We start from the raw sequence: 23,687 nt of genomic DNA on the forward strand, positions 1-23,687 counted from the left end.
CGGCAGCAGCACCAGGAGCCAGAATGGTGGTGTTTGGAGCTATCAAGCCATGTCCCGGGGCTCTAAGGGCCGACGAGGCTGCAGGCTGCAGGCTCGCTACAGGGACACCTCGAGTCAATGCGGCGGATCAGAAGCGACACAGCCAGGAAGCAAAAGATTGTGTCCAGGTCTTGCGGGAGGGTGGTCAGATAACACGCCGCAGGATGGGTCAGAGTGGGCGACGGTGCCCCCGAGGATGGTGGGATTTTCACAAGGTGAGCACGGGCCAGTATTTCTGTAACAGTAGTGGACCGGGAGTGGGGGTGCATTACAGCCACTGTCAATCTACAGAATACGAGCACAGCCGGGACGGGGCTTTGAGCGGCGACTAAGGCCGGTAGTGCTAAAAATATCGAAGGCTGTGTGGCGTATACGTCTACCTGATGGCATTTGTCAGTGCACGGGAAAAACTGGCGCACTTCAGGATGAGGTTTTTCCAATGACAAAAGCACTTCATGTGCGATTGCCATCTCAGTCCAGTGCAACTAGACCCAGTTTCAGACCTCAACAAGAAACATTTGGTGCCTTTGTGCTAATGAAAAGCAAGACGAGTATCAGTGGGGCAGCGGGTACAGTGGCACCGACAACGATGGACGTTAGAGGCTCCCTGCACTCCAGCGAAAACTTTCTTTTGTTGTCACAGCAGGGTCCTATTTTCCCAAGTATGAGCCATTTTCACAACTTGCTTTAGGGCACAAGGACCCCCCCCCCCCCCACCTGCTACACTTTCATTCAGTGTAAAAGTGTAAAAGCAGCATTTGCACAAGCGTTGTTATATGACCATTTGTACTTCCCATGGCAGTCTTACTCTCCTGCGGCATCCTCCGATCATGGGCAGAAGATTTGAGCTGGGGAGTTAAATTAAGGAGGCTGGGCCCATACTGCAAGAAAAATGTAAATAATGTAAATCGTTGAATGGGGAACAGTTGCTGTGTACAGGAATGTTAACAAATGTGTAAACATGTGAAGTTGAATAAACTGCGACATTTTAAGGCTCCAAAAGCACATTGTCAGTGGTGATTTTAATTAAAAGGGAACGCAGTTTTGGTTGGTAGCAGGCAGGAAAGGGGGAGAGGGCGACCTGCCACCTGGAGGGGATTGCGTAAAAAGTCTCTGGACACACTACCAGGAGGTTGGTTAGTGCAAAAAACCTATGTCGGTGAGCCATTTCCTGTGTGAGCCAGTCTCCTGCTAGTATCTCATTAGACATTGTTATGCCCCGAAGCATGCTAAAGTAAAAAAGATAATTGAAATAATTTTGTCTGATGCCGAAATTTCTCTGGTGTAAATAACATTTCGTACAGCCCTAGTTTCTGAATTGACAGCCTTAAACAAACATGGGCGAATTTATTAAAACACTATTGGGCCGTTACTGGACTAATTTAAGAATGTTTCTGTGCATGTGATAAGCTGAGATACCTTTAAAATCTTGTTTGTTTTTTAATTGATAGAAGCGCAGAGGAAGCGTCTTTGAGCCACTTCTAACCATGAGAAACACGAAGCTGAAGCCTCCCACCTTCAACAGAACGAATAAATTCACTGCTGGCTTTCAAGCGATTGTTGATGCATATGGGGTAGGGAGCTACAGAGAAGTGAATCCAAGTAAGCCTTTACTGTCCCAGTATTACAGTAACATTGATGGCGACAGGCTGTTACAAACCTACACAGACCATTGTGATGATGATATCTCACTTGGTGTTGGTACACGAAAGCAAACCATATTTATTCAAAAATCAAATTTCTATCATTAGCTGACCTTGTGGAATATTTAACTTGCACACTCTTCTTAAAACCCATTATACAACCTGTCAGATTTCCCCAAGTTTACAGAATATTCGCTGGAGAATAACAATCTGCTAAAACTTACAGGGCTGTTTTTTCCTGGACATGCACGATGTTTTCTATTTCTGAGGAACTTCTCAAAAAATATATTATTTTTTTCAACGTTTTCTACAGTGGTTTTCCACTCCAAATACCTACCTTATTTTTTAAATGCCTAGCCATTGGAAAAAGGCTACCACAGACCCACATGTATGTGTGGTGTGCTTTCCATCTCCACATTCCTTAACGGAATGTGAGTTTTGAAATACAAATATATTCAAAACATATATAAAGGGAAGGATGAAATGAACTGTTATCAGTGACAACGACTCGTGAATACATCATGTGAGTGCACTGGTCACTGATTTAATGAGAGTAATTAAGTTTGAGGTGCTCACTGATTCCCATTATTTAAAATTATGGGGCATATTACCAAACGGACAGCGATAATTATCGCTGGCCGTGCATAGCGATAATTATATTATCGCAGGCTATCTCTGTTATTTATCGACATGGTAGCGAGTTATTAACAACGCGTTACTCCAGGGCGATAACAATTCCAGAGATAGCGAGGTTATTGCCCTTTTGCAGGGAACATCGCTGGTTTCCCAGCGATGTTTCCTGCAAAAGGGCAATAACCTTGCTGATACGACCCACAGGGTCGTATCAGCATAATACACCCCCTTTGTTAGGGATGGCTAAGTCAGGATTTTAGCAGACGTTAGGTTTTGGCGTAAACAGCCGTTTTCGCCAAAATCTAATTTGTGCTAAAATCATGTGGGCTGCCTTGTAAATATCGCGATGTAAACATCAGCGATATTTGCAAGGTAGTCCATCTTGGGTACGCCCAGTAACGCCCACTTTGCATCTCATTGGAGATGCAAAGTGAGGCGTTGGGAAAAAGGGTGCTAACATGCGATTATGCATGTTAGCACCCTCTTGTAAATAGGGCGCTGGTTTTATCTCCGCTTTTTTCACTTTGTAAGCCAAAAGAGCGGAGATAAAGCCCTTGTAAATATGCCCCCAAGTCTTTTATTGAGAAGAAATTACTATCTTATGATTGACTGGGTTTCACTCTAGTCCTTTGCTGTTTAAGACCATTATGTATTTAATGGAAGCGCAATTGACCCCTTTTCACATTGCATATAATTAAGATCTACTTTGGATCAAAACACATTATGCTGAATGGATTTCCAACTGCAAACAAAACTTTGTATATCTGCACTTGGTTGGAGTGCTTGCTTTCATGATGTGGGGCGTGCGTGATATTTCTTGTGGAGAATGTTTGCGGTGACATCGCTAACACGCCCCAACTCGACAAACTGGGCATTTCTCAACCTCAAAAGTCAATGGAAGTTGTATTTTAATGAGAAGCCCGTCTGACTGCATTTACATGAGAATGAAGGATTTGGCTGAGGGTGTGCCAGTGTTCAAACGAGATGCCTACATGCGATGTGTTTCAGAAACATTTGGAAAGCATCCAGGGTTTGCAGGGGTGTTTACCCTTGCACACTAGGTTGGTGACAATATTGAAAGCAGAAGGTATCTGAGTGAGGAACTTTTAAGCAACATATACGAGTAGAAGTACCTTGGATTTTTATGGAGGACATTATACTGCTCTGCCCTACATGGAATTGACTCCTTTGAGGCACCAAGAGGGTGTTTTCTGGCAATAACTATTAAGGTACACAGTAAAAAATATAAAAGAAAAGGATAAATTATGCGTATTTTATGGTTGCGAAGCATTATGGATATTGTGGTTTATAAAATATGTGGCAACTTTTATGATGACTCAAGAGTACATCAAGTGAGTGAACTGGTGACTGGTTTAATTAGAGTATCTAAGTTTGAGGTGCTCACTGATTCCCAATATTTGAAATAAACTCTTTTATTGAAAAGCAATTACCATCTCGTGTTTGACAGGGTTTCACTCTAGTCCTTCTTTACTGTTTAAGACCATAATATATTTAATGGAAAAGCAATTGACGACTTTTCAGTTTGCATATGACTAAGACCTGCTTGAGATCGAAACACGTTATGCTGAATGGATATCCGACTTAAAATAAAACTGTGTATCTGCACTCGGTTGGAGGGCTTGCTTTCACACCGTGCAGAGTGTGCGTTATTTATTATATCATTGGCTGAGATTACTATAATTTATGCCCCGCAATACACTCCTTATGACCTCACATATTACATTGCACATGATATGGCCAGTAACATCTCTGATGACATCTCAAATGACATCACTAATGACATCATCCACAGAACCATTCACATACACACTCACACTCCTATACAACCTCTCATACGTCTACTCACACACCCAGACAACCACTCACATACTTTTTCACAAACCCATTCAACGACACACACACACCCACACGCACACACACTCACTCATTGAGCTGTGCTTTTAGACAATGTCTGAAGCGACTTAAAATAAAACTGTGTATCTGCACTCGGTTGGAGGGCTTGCTTTCACACTGTGCAGAGTGTGCGTTATTTATTATATCATTGGCTGAGATTACTATAATTTATGCCCCGCAATACACTCCTTATGACCTCACATATTACATTGCACATGATATGGCCAGTAACATCTCTGATGACATCTCAAATGACATCACTAATGACATCATCCACAGAACCATTCACATACACACTCACACTCCTATACAACCTCTCATACGTCTACTCACACACCCAGACAACCACTCACATACTTTTTCACAAACCCATTCAACGACACACACACACCCACACGCACACACACTCACTCATTGAGCTGTGCTTTTAGACAATGTCTGAAGCTACATCATCCTTATGAGGTTCCACAACCTCTTGAGGATGAAGAAGAAGACACACTCTCTCGCAGAAAAGAAAGTGATGTGTGGAAACACTTTACTATACCTTCTGGGGAAAAGAAAGTATCAACAAAATATGTCAAATGCACAATTTGTGGACAACAGTTCTCCAGAGCCAGAGGCACTGCAAAGAAGTATGTACATGGGACAAGTTCTGTGTGGAAGCACCTAAACAAAATTAATGAGTGGGTCTATAACCAGATGAGGCAAGAGAAAGCAGGTGCAACAGGGCAGTTAACCTCAACAGCAGCCTTGGGAGAACCATCTTCAGCTGCACTCCTTACAATACCAGCTGCCTGTGAGGAATTTAGTGACATGGTTATTTACTGCGCAAAATGTCATATGCTTGTCGCTGTAAAAAAATTAATCTGTGGGTGAATTCTTTAACAGTGAAGAAGCATCGGTGTTAGTTGTTTTTTTGCACCCAAACACTACATAATGTTTGTTGAAGAGTGATGCCAGTTGCTTCTTTGCTTTTTCTCATCCTTACTATTTTTACCACCTTGTTTATTTTTTGTTTAAAACATTATTTTTTTTCAAAACGGCTAAAAAAAAAATTATCAAGAAAATGATTCTTGTTAGAACCACCATCTACTCTAACAAAGAGCTGAATCTGTGTTTTTAATGTGTCAGTGACTGTATCGCTGTGAGAGTGGATGCATCAGTCAGTATATGCATGACTGTATCCCTATGTGTGTTAAATTATGCATTAGTGAGTGCCTGAGTGTGCTAGTGTACTCATCAGTATGTGCCTCGGAGTGCTAGCATATGCATCAGTGTGTGCCTGAGTGTGTTATACGATGCATTACTGTTTGGCTGGGTGTCACATTGTCTAGATTGCTGTCTGCCTGGGTTTGTCAGTGTCTGTATTGGTATGTCCCTGGGTGTGTCAGTGTATGCATCAGTGTGTGCATAGGTGTGTTACTGGATACACTAGTGAGTGCCAGGGTGCGTTAGTGTACGCATCAGTATGTGCCTTGGTGTGTTACCATATGCATCAATGTGTGCCTGAGTGTGTTATTGGATGCATTAATGTTTGGCTGGCTGTGTCAGTGTCTGCATTGCTGTATACCTGGGTGTGTTAGTGTCTGCATTGGTAAGTCTCCGGGTGTGTCTGTGTGTGACTGGGTGTGTTATTGGATACATTAACCCTTTCGCTGCCAGGCCTTTTCCCCCTCCTGTGCCTGGCGTTTCCCCCGTGGGTGGGTGTCATGACGAGATAGTCTCGTCATGGGCACAGCGCGACTGTGCTCCATGACGAGACTATCTCGTCATGGGCACAGAGGAGGTTAATGTTTGGCTGGGTGTGTCAGTGTGTGCATTGCTATATACCTGTGTGTGTTAGTGTCTGCAAAGGAAAGTCCCTGGGTGTGTCAGTGTGTGCCTGGATGTGTTATTGAATGCTCTACTGTTGGCTGGGTGTGTCAGTGTCTGATAATAACACCCCAGCATCTAATTTCGCTAATTGAATCTGCTCTGGTGTGACATAATTGGCACCAAAGGAGTATGCAGTTCCTGTAGGGTGGGGAAAGAAGATAAGGAGGCTAGGTTGGTAAAACCCTTACTCAGTAGTGGAGTGTGGGTGTCTCCCAATTTGGGAAGTGGGGCCCTCACACACTTATTTTGGTGTCATGCTTCATCATAGGGTTTGCTCCTCATCAGGCTGGTGCTGCAATGCCTAACGGGCACCCTATGAAAGACTGTTTGTCGGAGATATTTTTCCCAAGCCGTATAGATGAGGTCCATGTGAGGGACCTAGTGGTGTAGATGTGAGGTGAGGAGAAATAAAATGAAGCAAGGTTGTTCTCCAAAATTAATTTCAATCTGCGATCTCACTCATCTGAATTAAAACCAGAATAGGGATACCACCGCTTATAATGGCGGGAGTGTCTATATGTAGGTAGTCATGGTCAACATGTTTCTTGCCTTATGTGTGTAAATCACCCAGCAATTCTTCAGGTTCTATCTTGATGCACTATCTACACTATCTACATGGGTGGTTTATTATGGAAAATGAACCAATCACTCTGATGACCTTTCAGTGAGGTACCTTAATAATACAAATCATGGGACCAACCTAATGAGATTCGAAACAGAGAGAGAAAAATAACGGTACATGAATAAGGTATGCACATACACTAATAATGCCTCCAAAATTAAATTAAAAACATGCCACAACCTCATTCACAAGTGGTTAGTGCAACTCAAGAGGTGCATTGCCAGACAAACATAATAAGCAGACATGTGGCACACTTAACATATACAAAACATACTGGTGTCATTGGTGGTAACCAATCACCATAGGAAATGGCACGATGGAACTCACCCAAATCGGGTTCAAGTCACGCCTCATCAATAGTTAGGCAGAGCAACGATCATTAAAAAAGTTAACGTCATGCTGGTTTTGAGTGGAGAAAGGGGGAAGATAAAAACACAATGGGTATAAGCAAAGATGGAAGGTTTCCAAAGGAAGAGCATCCTGTCAAAGTTGCATAGGTTTCTGGTGCCAGAGGGGGGTGGGTGGGTAGAAGGAGAAGGGGGAAGAACAGTGGGGACCGCTTACTTACAGGTTTCCTGGAAAACAGGTGCTGGGAACCTACCTCTCGCTCTGCCTCGTTGGGAGGAAGTGTGAAGCCGGTAAGTTTAGGTAGCAGGGAAACGACCCTGAAGTGGAAGGTCAAGGGATATGCGGTGGCCATCTTTGAAGGGGGTTGAAGCTACAAGCTCCCGGTCAAAATGATGGTGGCCATCTTAGAAGGTGGAATGCATGTGGCATGCACAGGTCGATAAATATATGGCAGCCATCTTTGAAGGATGTTGAAGCTTAAAGCCATTGATTAAAGCTAAGGCGGCCATCTTATAACGTAGAATGTGCATAGCATTCAGTAGTTAGGTACTCTATTGGATGGGTCACGCGTAAGCGTGTATGCGCTAAAGAGGGCTCACCCTCGTGAGACATCTTGAGGCCAACGCCATTGGCAATGTTAAAAGGGGTGAAGGAAGTACCCAATTGACCGACATTATTGGTCTGCAGGCCGAAGTCAGACAATCATAATGGGACACACGGATCACGCAGTGGAGGGATTTCAATTGGGTGAAGTCCCGGTGTTGGGATGTAAACACTGACACCTCTGCATGTGATAAATCCCGATGGAATGTCATGATAGTTGTCACATGTAAGAAATGAAGGAGGGAGTACACATGGCCATGGCAAAAAAGTCCTGTGCACACGTTTAAGATTAAAGAGATAATAACAGTGTGGGGATCAAGAGTAGGTCAACACTGATGGTTCTGTAAATGTTGGTTTAATGCAAGTTGAGATTGTCAAAGCAAAAACGCCAGCCGACACGTGTTTCATCAACAGGTAGTTGCCTGTGACTCTTCAGGGCTGATAGAAGCGAATTGTTTGAGCATCGAGATGTCGGTGGAAATTTCATAGGATTCGAAGGTTAAGAAATAGGGTTCGGAATGAATGCTAGAGTGAATCGCAAGGGCGGGTATGTCCGTGTTACAGTGGAGCCTGTTGCAGGCGGGTCCAGCTTAGTGACCTGTGACCGGAAGTAGACCCCATAAAGTTGGTGTGTTATTGTGGCATGGACCAGGACGGGGACATGTGTTGACCAAAAGGTCCTTCAAGTTTGCTGGTATGTTTGAACGCAAACCTGGGAGGGGCCAGTGCCAGGTTCCCTGTCTGTAGAATTCCCCAGTTCTTTCTAATGATTTGTTTAATCCTGTTTGAATGTGGGGTGAATGTTATCACACAGGTCAGTATATCCTCCTCGGTTTTGGGTATTTTCTCGAGTAAGGCCTCCCTGTTATTGTTCCTGGCAGTGTTAATGCTATGTACCCGGCAATTCCTGTGTATTAGGTTGTGCGTAAGTTGTGATGCCACATCGTCATAATACTGGGTGGTCTTGCAACTACGCATAAGGCGCAGGAACTGCCCAAACGGAAGGTTGTCCCTAAGAGCCTTTAGATGATGGGTCCCATACCATAACAAACTGTTACAGTCAGTAGTTTTTTGTGGACCGTGGTGTGTAATCTACCCTCCGTCAGTGTTATCTCCAAGTCCAGAAATGGAATACGAGTGTCAGCGGCACACACAGAAGATGGCAAGGTTCATGACGTAGGGGCTAGCGTGGGCGCTCAGCGGCACAGCTCCTCAGCTGCAGCGGCCCGCGATAGCAATAGCGATGTTCTCAGTAGTAAAACAAGGGTGGGCATGCAGCGGCGGCCCCAAATAGCGATAGTACTGGCAGGACCAATGCGGGCACTTGGCGGCACAACTCTAAAGCGGCAGCGGCCCACACTAGCAACAGCAATAGTTTTCGTGGCAATGCCAAGGCAGGCACTCAGCGGCACAGCTCCTCGACTGCAGCGGCCCACAATGGCGATAGCAATGGTTTTCGTAGCAAAGCAGATGCGGGCACTCCCCATAGTAGAACTAGAGACCCTGGATTTCTCGACAGAGGCCTCACCTGCAAGTAGTATTCCCTTCAAGAGGAATCCGGGCTGCTGGCAAATGAAGTCTAATGTCCCTGAGACTTCGGCAGGAGGCAAGCTCAAATCAGGCCCTTGGGTAGTTGCTTCAGTAGAAAAGTCCTTTCCTTCTTGTTACGTGGACAGAAGTTCGTCTTCGCATCCCGAAGTTACACACCTCGATGGGGTTTCAGCTCAGATGTTTATACCCCAAAAGCCTTTGTTCTTGAGAAAGTCACAAATCACTTGACCTGGCCAGAACCAGTTTGGTGTCGACTTGGGTCACTTTATTTACGAGGCGGCATCCTCCTTTTCAGGGAGAGGGGGCCCACCAACAGACGCCCAGTGGGAGGTGGAGCCATCATTCACCTTGCCAGGCACAGCCCTGCTCAGATCAAAGGGGTCACCCCTCCCCATACTTCAACGACAGATTCCTCCATTCAACCCAGGTCGGCCTCAGCCTGCCCTGGCCCTCTAAACCAGATGGCCAATACACATACCAAGAAAGCACACAGGTTTAGACAAAAAGATACCTGCTTCCAAAAGCGGTAGTTGCACATTCAGAATATAAAGACAATCACCACTACCAGATGCACGTTAATATTTGAAGCTCAAGCATACCAAATTCGACTTTCCAAACATGTTCCTTGGCACTACTAAGACTATACTAGTTCATACAGTTAATTTATAATAAGGAGCATTCGCGCTGTGAAAGTGAATGGCGATGGCACAGCACCCAGAGCATCTAACGCCAGCAACCTCGAAGGAGACAAAAAGTGACAAAAAATAGAAGGGAGATCTACGCCAATGGTGCCAGGTCTAGCAACAACCAACTCTTCGTGGAGTATGTCAGAGCAAAGAAGAGCCAGGCTGTACAGAAAAGGACCATCTCACAATGGATCTTACTAAAGCTGCACATAGATCCAGTTCTGGACATCTGCCAGACAGCAATGTGGGCATCCCTGGACACGTTTATCAAACACCACTGTCTGGAGATTGAAGTCGATAGGAATGGGCACTTTGTCATTTTTGTCCTGCAGGACTTCCTCGTGTCAAATTGACCCTCAGTTTTAGAAAATGGCCATCTGGGCACCTTTAGCACCACAACCAACTGCCCAGGAGTGGATGGAGACTTCTTGGGGGTTCAGGACTCACTCAGGCTGGGTCCAAGTTCAGGTTCAAGATGGTGGGAGCCTGTTATGTCCCTGTGCCTCTGAACAGGAGGTCAGCAAAGTAACCCTTGAAGTCACTTCTGGTAGTCCTGGGTGCAGGTGTAGATCTAGGGCTCGAACAGCAGGGCTGGCATCTGAGGGTTCAAGGCAGACTCCAGACAGCAAAGCAGTCCTTCTAGGTACCGCAGCAGCCTGGCAACATGCACAGCAGATCACAGTAGCAGGCAGTCCTCTGAGAGTCCTTCCGTAGGTCTGGTAGTGAACTGGACAGTGGGTATCTGAGCCCTATGCGTATACCCTGGAGCCCTTCTCCCAAAGGGTAGGAGAAGTGGAAAGGTCTTTTGAAGTTCTGAGAGTTTCCTGCTTCCCCTGTCCTGGCTCCAAGCTGGCTACCCTGATAATTCAGGATCATTAGGCCTATTGTGAGGGAATGGGATACAGCTCAGCCGGACAAACTCCTCAGGATCAAGGCGATGCTCAGGTGGGTCCACCGCCCGCTCTTCCCAACTGCAGCTTGCTGTTAAAGCAAAGACAGTTAGAAGGATCAAGCGAGGAAAGGAAGGGGACAGCTGGGATGGATTCTCCCCTTGATTCTGAATAGCTAAAAGGGCACATGAAATATCTTTTACTCTCCTTTTTACTGTTTAGCAATAAAAGGCAGGTGATCTGACAAGTATTATTCTTTATTCCTGTATGCTAATAGTGGAGTTCACTCACTCTGTATTAATGTAATTTGCACATTCTACAGGATTGTTCAATCTTTGATTACAGAGAAGTGTCCTCAGTCTGCACTAATCCAAATTATCTAAGCAAGTCTTTAGTGAACTCCCCTGCTCTTTTGCCAACAAGATTTGTACAAAAACCCGCATTCCAAACTGACCCACACTTGCCTTTTGTTTGTTGTGCCAGTGTGGGTTGTCGCTGTTTGAACTTCCACCAACTGTACAGGGTCAACAGGTGAAGACTCTCCCCCTGCTCCGACTGAAGTGATGTTCTTGGCAAAATCCTGGAGCCACGTTGATGTTCTCGACCACTTTGGATGGTGCAGGTCATTGATCACTCGCTGTTCTTGTTCTGTGTTTCCTTGAAGGCGCTGACGGGACCCTGCTCACTCGATTTTGTGCTTATCTCAGGATTTGCGAGTTCTGCATGGCTTCGACTAGTCCTGCTGATGGTGAATAACAAGCAAGGAAGATAGGGCACAGTCATATTTATAGAGCATTCGTATCTAATGTTGAACCTCCTGTAAGTCAGCAATCACAGAACTTCCTATGAGTCATCTATCAAAGTGGCAATCACTGTGTATCTTCTGATGAGTCATCAATCACTGAGGCATTACAGTATACTTTCCTATGAGTCATTAATCACTGTGGCAACAATGATGTAACTTCCTCTGAGTCATCAATAACAATGGCAGGAAACTGTTCGGGCTATGAGTCAGTGGCCTAAAACTGTGTGCCCCATGAAGCAGCACAGACTTCTGGGCAATGTAGTCTCAATAAGGCCAACTGAAAAATACAATATAGAAAGTAAAACAGAAGAATACATGCCCTTCCAGAATAGCCCCTGAGCCCAAAACAACTCTGTGTTTTGTTCTGTCATAATCAACACAATTTTTGTAATGCATATATGGAATGACTTGCCATGGGGAATGGCAGTGGAAATGGCTGCAGTGTTCATATGTGTGGAAGGAGATTTGCGGGTCATGACAGTACACCCCCTTTTAGGAGACCGCTGACAGGGTCCAAGCTTAAAAGGGAACTTGAAATGATATTGTTACTTCAAGCGTTGCGCATGTACACCAGAGGCAGGTTCCCAGGAGTTTTCTTCTGGAACAAAGCTTTTTCAAGCTATCAAATAACATAACTTGTTATCCCTCCATTTGGAATCAAGAACTGCCTTGCCTTCATATTCCTGTTCGGCGTTGATTACAATGGGTTCAGGTTTCTTTGTCTTGATTCTTTAAGCAGGTTTTATCAAAGAAATGTGAAAGACCGAATGTATTCGTAGTGAATGAGGTAAAGACCACTTTACTACCACAGGGTTTACTAGTTTTACCACTTTAAAAGGGACGATGAATCTAGGGTGGAAAACACTGTCTTTTGAAATGTAGATTTCATGTAGATAACCATACCCTATCTCCTTTTTAGGTCGAGCCTAGACAGCGCTTGCGCTGTCTGCAAGACATGTTGTATTGTATTCTATGTGTATTAAAAAATTAACTGCTTTCTATTGGCTGTGCCATTTAAAAATTTAGACTTTGTATTGGTGTTTGGTTGTAAAAGTCCCTCCCTTCTCTCCTTCTGGCGATTTCACTTAGTGAGTATTTAGTTTGGCCATCACACTATGTAGCGTGTGATGGCCCCTGTTTACATTCTGACCTAAAGAAGCTCTGTGACTTTGTTTCTGTTTCAGCGTGCATTTGTTAGCAATTATCCTTATCTTAAATGCAGTTTCACTTCAATTCCGAGCTAAAAAAGCCCTGTGCCTTTGTTTGTTTTAAAGTGCATCTGTTGTGAATTATCCTGATGGTAATTGCAGTATGACTTTTATTCCAACAGTCAAACTTAAAAATGATATTAAAAAACCACGGAGCATTTTGGTTTACTAATATTAAACTTTGTGTGTTATCAATTAAATAGTACGGTGGAATGTTTTTAGGTTTTTTTCTGTTGAAGTTGTTGGGGTTTGTTTTCTGTTTTGCCAGCGGACATAGGCAGAGATGCTGGAGTCATGTAAGGTGTGGCTGGAAGTAAATCGCAGTACATATGCACTTGTTTCGGCACCAGCTTTTTAGAGCTAACGAGGGTGAGCACCGGCAGGACCCGGGCCAATTAAAGCTGGTGTTATTAAAAAATACTTTGGAGCATTTTTAGTTTCTTTTTCTGTTGACGTTGTCTGGATTTGTTTTCCGATTTGCCAGCGGACATGGGGAGAGATGCTGGCTGGAAGTAAATCGCAGTGCATCTGCACTTGTTTTGGCACCAGCTTTTTAGAGCTAACGATGGTGAGCACCGGCAGGACCTGGGCCAATTAAAGCTGGTGTTATTAAAAAATACGTTAGAGCATCTGTAGTTTCCCTTTCTGTTGACGTTGTCGGGGTTTGTTTTCCGTTTTGCCAGCGGACATGGGCAGTGATGCTGGAGTCATGTAAGGTGTGGCTGGAAGTAAATCGCAGTGCATATGCACTTGTTTCGGCACCAGCTTTTTAGAGCTAAGGATGGTGAGCACCGGCAGGACCCAGGTCAATTAACCCCAACGGCCGTCCCGAGCACTACATCTGTAGTGCTGCGCACTTCCGTTGGCCGACGCGGCCCCGCCCACGCAATCAATCACCCGCACCACGGCGGATTTTACACCACGGTCAACGGGTTAAAGCTGGTGTTATTAGAAAATACGTTTTTCATTTCTTTTTCCATTGACGTTGTCGGGGTTTGTTTTCTGTTTTGCCAGCGGACATGGGCAGAGATGCTGGAGTCATGTAAGGTGTGGCTGGAAGTAAATCGCAGTGCATATGCACTTTTTAGAGCTAACGATGGTGAGCACCGGCAGGACCCATGCCAATTAAAACTGGTGTCATTAAAAAATACGGTAGAGCATTTTTAGTTTCCTTTTATGTTGAAGTTGTCAGGGTTTGTTTCCGTTTTGCCAGCGGACATGGTCAGAGATGCTGGAGTCATGTAAGGTGTGGCTGGAAGTAAATCGCAGTGCATATGCACTTGTTTCGGCACCAGCTTTTTAGAAATGATGGTGAGCACCGGCAGAACCCGGGCCAATTAAAGTTGGTGTTATTAAAAAATACATTAGAGCATTTTTAGTTTCTTTATCTGTTGACCTTATCGGGGTTTGTTTTCAGTTTTGCCAGCGGACATGGTCAAAGATGCTGGAGTCATGTAAGGTGTGGCTGGAAGTAAATTGCAGTGCATCTGGACTTGTTTCGGCCCCAGCTTTTTAGAGCTAACGATGGTGAACACCGGCAGGACCCGGGCCAATTAAAGCTGGTGTTATTAAAAAATATGGTAGAGCATTTTTAGTTTCCTTTTCTGTTGACGTTATCGGGGTTTGTTTTCCGTTTAGCCAGCGGACATGGTCAGAGATGCTGAAGTCCTATAAGGTATTACAACAAACAAATGATGGACGGAATGCTGACAATGCATACATTCTCCCCCAGTCAAGAGATCTGGGTTAAATCCATCGTTCTTTTGCCCACTACACCACCCCAGTTCAGACATGGCCATATGCAAATCAGTCTTGACCCTGTGCCTCATGGGAACAGTCCAGCCCGAACTGCCAAGCCATGTCTTCCCTGGACCGGAATCAAGCATCCTAGGACCGGTTTCTGGCTATCAGCCGTCATCAGCCAGGATAGCTTGACTCCAGTGGCGTAGTGAGCACGGGTCCCACGTCTGGGAATACCCATCCCACTTAGGGCGAAAAGCGTTACAACAAACAAATGATGGACGGAATGCTGACAATGCATACATTCTCCCCCAGTCAAGAGATCTGGGTTAAATCCATCGTTCTTTTCCCCACTACACCACCCCAGTTCAGACATGGCCATATGCAAATCAGTCTTGACCCTGTGCCTCATGGGAACAGTCCAGCCCGAACTGCCAAGCCATGTCTTCCCTGGACCGGAATCAAGCATCCTAGGACCGGTTTCTGGCTATCAGCCGTCATCAGCCAGGATAGCTTGACTCCAGTGGCGTAGTGAGCACGGGTCCCACGTCTGGGAATACCCATCCCACTTAGGGCGAAAAGCGTTACAACAAACAAATGATGGACGGAATGCTGCCCAGACGTGGGTCCCTTGCTCTCCATTCCACTGGAATCAAGTTATCCTGGCTGAAGAGGGGTGAAACCCCGAAACCGGTCCTAGGATGCTTGTTTCCAGTCCAGGGAGGACCTGGCTTGGCAGTTCGGGCTGGACTGTTCCCATGAGGCACAGTGTCAAGACTGATTTGCATATGGATGGGTTCAAACTGGAACGGCATGGTGAGCAAAAAAATGATGGATTTAGGCCCAGATCTCTGTACTGGGGTGAATGTATGACATTGTTCTGCATTCTGTCCATCAATTGTTGTTTTTGCATTTGTCACCTCGAGTGGGAAGGGTATGCCCACACGTGGGTCCCTTGCTCTCCATGCCACTGGAATAAAGCTATCCTGGCTGAAGAGGGGTGAAACCCCGAAACCGGTCCTAGGATGCTTGTTTCCAGTCCAGGGAGGACCTGGCTTGGCAGTTCGGGCTGGACTGTTCCCATGAGGCACAGGGTCAAGACTGATTTGCATATGGATGGGTTCAAACTGGAACGGCATGGTGAGCAAAAAAATGATGGATTTAGGCCCAGATCTCTGTACTGGGGTGAATGTATGACATTGTTCTGCATTCTGTCCATCAATTGTTGTTTTTGCATTTGTCACCCCGAGTGGGAAGGGTATGCCCAGACGTGGGTCCCTTGCTCTCCATGCCACTGGAATCAAGCTATCCTGGCTGAAGAGGGGTGAAACCCCGAAACCGGTCCTAGGATGCTTGTTTCCAGTCCAGGGAGGACCTGGCTTGGCAGTTCGGGCTGGACTGTTCCCATGAGGCACAGGGTCAAGACTGATTTGCATATGGATGGGTTCAAACTGGAACGGCATGGTGAGCAAAAAAATGATGGATTTAGGCCCAGATCTCTGTACTGGGGTGAATGTATGACATTGTTCTGCATTCTGTCCATCAATTGTTGTTTTTGCATTTGTCACCCCGAGTGGGAAGGCTATGCCCAGACGTGGGTCCCTTGCTCTCCATGCCACTGGAATCAAGCTATCCTGGCTGAAGAGGGGTGAAACCCCGAAACCGGTCCTAGGATGCTTGTTTCCAGTCCAGGGAGGACCTGGCTTGGCAGTTCGGGCTGGACTGTTCCCATGAGGCACAGGGTCAAGACTGATTTGCATATGGATGGGTTCAAACTGGAACGGCATGGTGAGCAAAAAAATGATGGATTTAGGCCCAGATCTCTGTACTGGGGTGAATGTATGACATTGTTCTGCATTCTGTCCATCAATTGTTGTTTTTGCATTTGTCCTATAAGGTATGGCAGGAAGTAAATTGCAGTGCATGTGCAGTTGTTTCGGCACCAGCTTTTTAGAGCTAATGATTGTGAGCACCTGCAGGACCCAGCCGAATTAAAGCTGTGTCTGTTGGTATGATTAATACAACTAAACCAAACAGTCTAACTTAAAAATAATATTTAAAAAACCACAGAGCATTTTATTTTACCAAAACTAAGCATTGCGTGTTATGAAAAAATACTGTAGATCATTTATTTTTTCCTTTTCTGTTGACGTTGTCGGGATTTGTTTTCCGTTTTGCTACCACTGCTCTTTAATACTTTCACTGCTCGTTAATACTTTTTATATACTAAACTCCAATATACAGCGAGACCGATTGGTACTGCCAATGCTTGTGTATAGATTTGGCTCCCCCGTCGCTGTTTGTCTGCTTGTATTTTATATTTTTTCTTAGTTTCTAGGAGATGCCCTTTGGCTTTCAGAAATGTATCTTAAATGTGCTTACTTTGTTGTTGAATCCCAGGAAATATGTTCGGTTTAGTCGTATGATGTAAGGGAATGTATTGAGGATAACACCCATAGTTGGTGTAAAAGGGGGTGAATTGAGTAGATGCATGTTGAGCACTGTTATACTATACTTCCGCCAACCATAATCAATCTACCAAGGCTTCAGTGTTGGAGTTGACGCGGCATCGTAGATATTGTTTGAGGGTTTGATTTAGACATTCAGTCTGGCCGTCAGTTTGTGGGTGGAAGCTAGTAGACAGTGCGGGAGACATTTGTAAGGAAGAGCACATTTCTTTTCAAGAACTTGCAATGAACTGTGGCTCATGATCAGACATGATTACTTTTAGTTGCCCATGTAAACAAACCACATGAGTCAACAGCAAATGTGCCAATTGTCCTGCAGTTAGTACCTGTTGGCAAGTAATTAAATGTCCCATCTTGGTTGGACTGTCAATCACTAATAAAATTACAGAGTAACCCTTGTCTTCTGGAAAACAAACAAGAAAATCCAACTAAAAGATCTCCGACTGTAAATTAGGCATTGGTAAAGGATGAAGAAGACCCTGAGGTTTAGTATGGTTAGCTTTGGCCTTAGTACAAATGACACATATTTGCACGAAGTGTTCAACATCTTGTATTACAGTGGACAACCAAAATTGACTAGAAACTCATTCCAAGGTTTTCTTGAATCCGTTATGTCCAGCACAAGGGACTGAATTTTACCAATCCAAGACTATGACTCTTAAATCTTTTGTGGGTATTAGAATTTGAGACCTTAGTTAGTATTCCTTTATAGGTCGAGCCTAGAGCCAGTGCACATGCGCTCCTCTGCAAGACTTATTGTAGAGGAGTAGGGAATAGAAGCCCCGCCCACTCTTCTCCTATATTTGCCTTTGGCTCGTGTCATGGTCCATCCTAAATGCTGGCTTCTGATTCATCAATATGCTAGTTAGTCCCTCCGGAGTACCACCTCCTTTTCATATGTCACCTCCCATGGCAACTGGCCCCTTTACTTCAGGTGTTACACGGTACGTGATATTTAAACTGTGAGCTCTATTTTCTTTAATGAGATTCTCCAACTGCAGGTACAGCATGCTTTGGTGCCTTCTTTACTCCCCCCTCCCTCCTGTTGTCGTGCCTTATTTTCCCCTCCCCACCCTCCCTTCCGTTGTCTGTGCCTTAACCTCTCTCCCCTCCTTCCCACCCGCACTCCTGTTATCCATGCCTTCTTGCTCCCGCCCCCTCCCATTGTCTGTGATGCCTACAATTTGCAATGCAATAGGTCTCGCGTAAATGTGAGACCTATTGCATTGCAAATGCCTGTTTTACTTTCCAATCCATATGTCCCAAAAGCCACTTTTTCCACAAGGGCTTTTGCACAGCTGCTCATAGGGTTGAAGGAAATTGGGAGCTTGAGTCGCACATATAACTTTACTTGGATCTATAATTGCTTTTGGTTTTACAGCTGGCAACATTTTTTCACTGCCTTGTCTAGTTAAAGCATCTGCTTTTTTGTTTAATAAACCAGGCCGATAATTTACTATGAAATTGAATTCGGTAAAAAATATCATCCATTGCAATAGTCGTGTAGTCAGTATTCTTGCAGACCTCATGAATTGTAAATTTCAGTGATGGGATGTTTGGCTCTTAGTAAATAATGCCTCCATTCACGGAAAGCATCTCGAATGGCAAACCGTTCCTTTTCAGCGATAGTGTAGCGCCTCTCTGCCTAATTTAACTTTCTAGACATATTAGCATTAGGATGTAATTGCCCAGTTTGAGAAGACTGCGCCGATGGCACCATTGGAGGCATCTGCCTCAACAATAAACGTTTTGCCTGGGTCAGGATGTGCTAAAATTGGTGTGGACGTGAATGCATTTTTAAGGTTGATGAAGGCTTTGTTAGCCCCCAGATTCCAAACAAATGAGGTGTTTTTGCGCAGCAATTCGGTAATTGGAGTATCTAGCTTTGAAAAATTATCTATGAACCTGTGGTAAAAATTTGCGAACCCCGAGAAACATTGCACATCTCAAACATTCAAAGGGACTGGCCAATTCTTAACTGCCTATATTTTACATTCGGCCATTTCTAGGCCTATAGGGGACAGTATTACTCCCAGAAATGTAAATGTAAATGTTGTAGACTTGTAAAGCGCACAGCTGCCCCAGCAACGGGGCGTCCCAGCGCTGTAGACCGCTGGGGAACCCGTCCTGGCTATCCCTGTGAGATGGTCCCTTTCTGGGTATCTCCAAGGTGAAACCAGGCATCCCCGGCGTCTGTGGGGGGCCGTTGTAGAGATGAGGCAAGCTTAATGCCCAGAGTTGCCGAGTGTGTTCCTGGTTAGAGTAGGTACCGAGGTGAGAATTATCGAGTCCGTTTTGACCCTGGTCCACGACCCTGCCGCGTCGGGAATTGAACCCTGGTCCCGGGCCGATTCTCTACTTACGGGTGTGCCGCCTCTAACCAGTGAGCCACACCTCTACCAGAAACTCTACCTTGGTCACGTAAAACTCACATTTTGTGATCTTACAGAACAAATGGTGTTGTCGAAGTGTTTGTAACACAGTACAGACATGTTGGTAATGTTCATTCACAGAAGGGTAAAAGATTAAAATGTCATCCATATAAACTATGATGAATAAATCAAAGATTTCACGTAATACATTGTTTAGGAAGAATTGAAACCCAGCTGGAGTGTTACATAATCCAAAAGGCAAAACCCTGTATTCAAATAATCCATAGCGAGTTTGAAAGGCAGTTTTCCAATCGTTGCCTTTTCGAATACAAACCAGATGGTAAGCCCTTTTTAAATCCAGCTTTGTATAAATGACTTCCTTTTTTTACTTGATCCAGAAGCAAATGTAATAATGGCAAAGGATAATGATTTTTAACAGTCACATTATTTAAGGTGCGGTAATTATTGCACGCTCTAAGTTCACCATTGGCCCTAGGGATGAAAAAGAGAGGTGATACTGCCGGAGATTTAGACGGTTGAATAAACCCATTTGCCCAGTATTTATCCAAATATTGTCTCAAATGTACATTCTCTGTTTCAGATAAGGCATAGATCCTTCCGTGAGGTACTATGGCCCCAGGAATGAAGTCTATCTGGCAGTCCTATAGCCGATGAGGTGGTAATTGCTCTGCCTGATATTCTGATAACACCTTTTAAATTCTGTGTACTGACTGGGCAAGATGGTTTCTTTTTCTGCCGCAGTTGCAATCTTCTGACACCTTATTAAGGCTTTGGCTCCTGATGCTGTGGATGTTAAACATTCTTTTGTGCAAAAGTCAGAGTCAAACCTGACAGTCCTTGTTGACCAATCAATTATGGGATCATGTTCGGTCAGCCATGGCATGCCCAAGATGATACCATACTGTGGAGCGTTGATTACATTAAATTGTAAGGGTGACTGCCATCTATTGCCAATACAGATTCAGGAGTACATTTTTGCACTAAGGGAATTTGTAAGTGAGTTGCTAAGATGTTATCCACAAAATTCCCCGTAGCTCCTGAATCAATCATGGCCTCGGCTGCAAGCCATTCACCTTTTATGCATATTCGAAGTGGCAACTTAAAATGTTCTATCATTGTTTCGACATAAGTGTTTAAAGAAGGGACTGTAAAACTGCTCAAAGGTATCCCTTCCATGGCCTTCAAGCCCCCTAGTTTTCCCGAACCAGATTGTTCTTTTTTTTCAACAATAGCAATCTTGAAAGGCCCAAATCTTCCCTCTGGCTTTTTAAGCAGTCTTTAACAAAATGACCTATCCGCCCACAATATAGACAGAGCTCATTTTTTCTTCTCTGTTCTCTTTTTTCTTTGGATAGGGATGCACAAACTATACCTATTTTCATTGATTCAGTAGGGGGTTTTAAAGCTACTGCTGCTCGACCTTTGTCATATCTAAGATTCGGTCTCTTTCCTCACCTTCCGTCACCCATTTTTTTCGTTAAGGCGATGATTCAACCTTAGAGCCAAATTAATGTGATCCGTGCATGTTCTGGGGTGTGGATCTATCTGAGCAATAACATCCTTTAATTCATCTCACAACCCTTAGGGAAACAGGGCTGCTTGCTTAGCCTCTGGCCAGTCAGTTTCTGCAGACAGACATGGAAACACACTAAGATAGGATACTAGATCCCTATTGCCCTTTCTTAATTCTAACACCTCTCGATCCATTGAAAAGGACATTGCTCATCGATCAAAAACCTTGTCGAACTCGGTTCTAAAATCCTCCCAATTGTATAGCATGGGATCATCATGTCTAGCTAAAGGTACTGCCCAATGGGCGCATCTCCACTTAAATATGAGATCAAAAAGGCTACTCTTGACTGATCTGAAGGAAAGGCCATAGGCCGACACGTGAAATGAAGTATGATTTGAGTAAGGAACACCTGAACCTTATTGACATCTCCCATGTACTTTTCTGGAGCTGCTAACGTAATACGGGTTGGTATCTCTACCGACAATGGTGGAACCATTAGAGCAGTGGTGGTACTTCCTGGTGCCCAAATTTGACTGCCTGCAAAATGGGCCGAACCTGCACCAAAATGTTTTCTTTGTAAATTATCTACCTTATCCCGTAAGGCAGATGTTTCTGCTCTAGAAGCTTCCACGTCCTGCTGGACTGTGGACAGAGCCTTGACGATATCCTCCAAAGTGGCCATGTTGACCCTCCTTGATCGTAAGGAGAATTAATTTGTGGGCTTGTTATTTTGTCAGCCGCACAAGCTCCTCGGGATCAAAGTGTTACCCAAATGGGTCCACCTCCTGATCTTTCCAAATGCTGCTTGCTGTTGAAGCACAGACAGTTGTAAGGATCAAGCGAGAGAAGGAAAGGAAGGAGACAGCTGGAAGGAAGATATGAAAGACACAACAAAGTCACTGTATGTCCCTGCTATTACCGTATAAGTACTTTGCTAATATCCAGACTTGTGATCAATACCACCTTACCTGAAAAGAAAATTAGTTCAGCTGAACCTGTTCTAGGAACCTTTAATGGGATGGATTCTCCCCCTGATTCTTAATTGCTGAAAAGGCACATGAAAGGTCTTTTACTCTCCCTTTTTCTGTTTAGCCACAAAAGGCAGGTGATCTGACAAGTATTATTCTTTATTCCCCCTCCCCCCTAGCGCCTTGAGACCCTCTCGAGTGAGTAGCGCGCTTTACAAATGCTTGATTGATTGATTCCTGTATGCTATGGAGTTCACTCACACTGTATTTCTGTTATTTGCAGTCTACAGGATTGTTTAATCTTTAGTTAAAGCGCAGTGTCCTCACTCCGCACTAATCCAAATTATCTAAGCAAGTCTTTAGCGGACCCCCCTGCTCTTTTGCCAACAAGATTTTTACTAAAGTGAAGCCCCCCCACATTCCAAACTGGCCCACACTTGCCTTTTGTTTGTTGTGCCAGCGTTGGTCGTCGCTGTTTGAACTGCCAACAACTGTGCAGGGTCAACTGGTGAAGACTCTCTGAATTGATGTTCTTGGCAACATTTTGGAGCTGCGGTAAAGTTCTCTACCGCTTCTAATGCTGCAACTTCCTGATCACTTGCTGTTCTTGTTCTGTGATTCCACAAAGGCACTGATGGGACCCTGCTCACTCAGTCTTGTGCTTATGTCAGGATTTAAGAGTTCTCCATGGCTTCGACTGGTCCTGCTGACGTTGGAGAATAACAAGCATGGAAGATAGGGCACGGTCATATTTATAGAGCAGTCTTACCTAATGTTGAACCTCCCCGTGAGTCAGCAATCACAGCAGTCATGGTGGAACTTCCTATGAGGCATCTATCAAAGTGACTATCATGTGTAACCTCCTATAAGTCATCAATTACTGAGGCATCACAGTGTACTTTCCTATGAGTCATTAATCACTGCGGCAATCATGGTGTAACTTCCTAGAGTCATAAGTCATTGAAGTATCGCAGTGTAATTTTCTATGAGTCAATCAATCAATCAATCAAAGACATTTATAGAGCGCACTACCTACCCGTAGGGTCTCAAGGCGCTGGGGGGGGGGGGGGTGCCGCTACTGCTCGAACAGCCAGGTCTTGAGCTTCTTCCTGAAGGAGAGGTGGTCTTGGGTCAGGCGCAGGTCGGCCAGGAGGGAAATCCAGGTCTTGGCGGCCAGGTAGGAGAAGGACCTTCCTCCTGTAGTGGCTCTGCGGATGCGTGGGACGGCGGCGAGGGCGTGGCTGGCAGATCGGAGGTGGCGTTTGGGAGCGTAGAAGTTGATGCGGTTGTTGAGGTAGCTCGGGCCTTGATCGTGGAGAGCTTTGTGTGCGTGGGTAAGGAGGCGGAAGGTGATTCTCTTGTTGACCGGGAGCCAGTGCAGGTCTCTTAGGTGTCCGGAGATGTGGCTGTGTCGTGGGATGTCGAGGATGAGTCTGGCTGAGGCGTTCTGGATGCGCTGGAGTCTCTTCTGGATCTTGGCGGTGGTTCCGGCGTAGAGTGCGTTGCCGTAGTCCAGTCGGCTGGTGACGAGGGCCTGGGTGACGGTCTTCCTGGTCTCTGTGGGGATCCACCAGAAGATCTTCCGAAGCATGCGCAGGATGTTGAAACACGACGAGGAGACGGCGTTGACTTGCCTGGTCATGGAGAGGGAGGAGTCCAGGATGAAACCCAGGTTGCGTGCGTGGTCCGTCGGTTTGGGTGCGGTGCCCAGGGCGGGGGGCCACCAGGAGTCGTCCCAGGCGGAGGGCGAGGAGCCCAGGATGAGGACCTCCGTCTTATCTGAGTTCA

The 23,687-nt window shown here is 45.1% G+C and overlaps 1 protein-coding gene across 1 annotated transcript in view; it reads left to right on the forward strand.

Annotated features, from left to right (window-relative positions):
* Positions 1–23,687, forward strand: part of LOC146854247 (V-type proton ATPase 116 kDa subunit a 4-like) — a 2,520,670-nt gene that overhangs the window by 1,376,363 nt on the left and 1,120,620 nt on the right. The window contains exon 12 of the mRNA XM_085651038.1: positions 1,491–1,641. Coding sequence (XP_085507164.1) covers positions 1,491–1,641 — 151 coding nt within the window. The remainder of the gene's footprint in view (positions 1–1,490; positions 1,642–23,687) is intronic.

This window comes from Triturus cristatus, chromosome 4_1 (genome assembly GCF_964204655.1).
Source record: "Triturus cristatus chromosome 4_1, aTriCri1.1, whole genome shotgun sequence".
NCBI classification, from domain to species: Eukaryota; Metazoa; Chordata; class Amphibia; order Caudata; family Salamandridae; genus Triturus; species Triturus cristatus.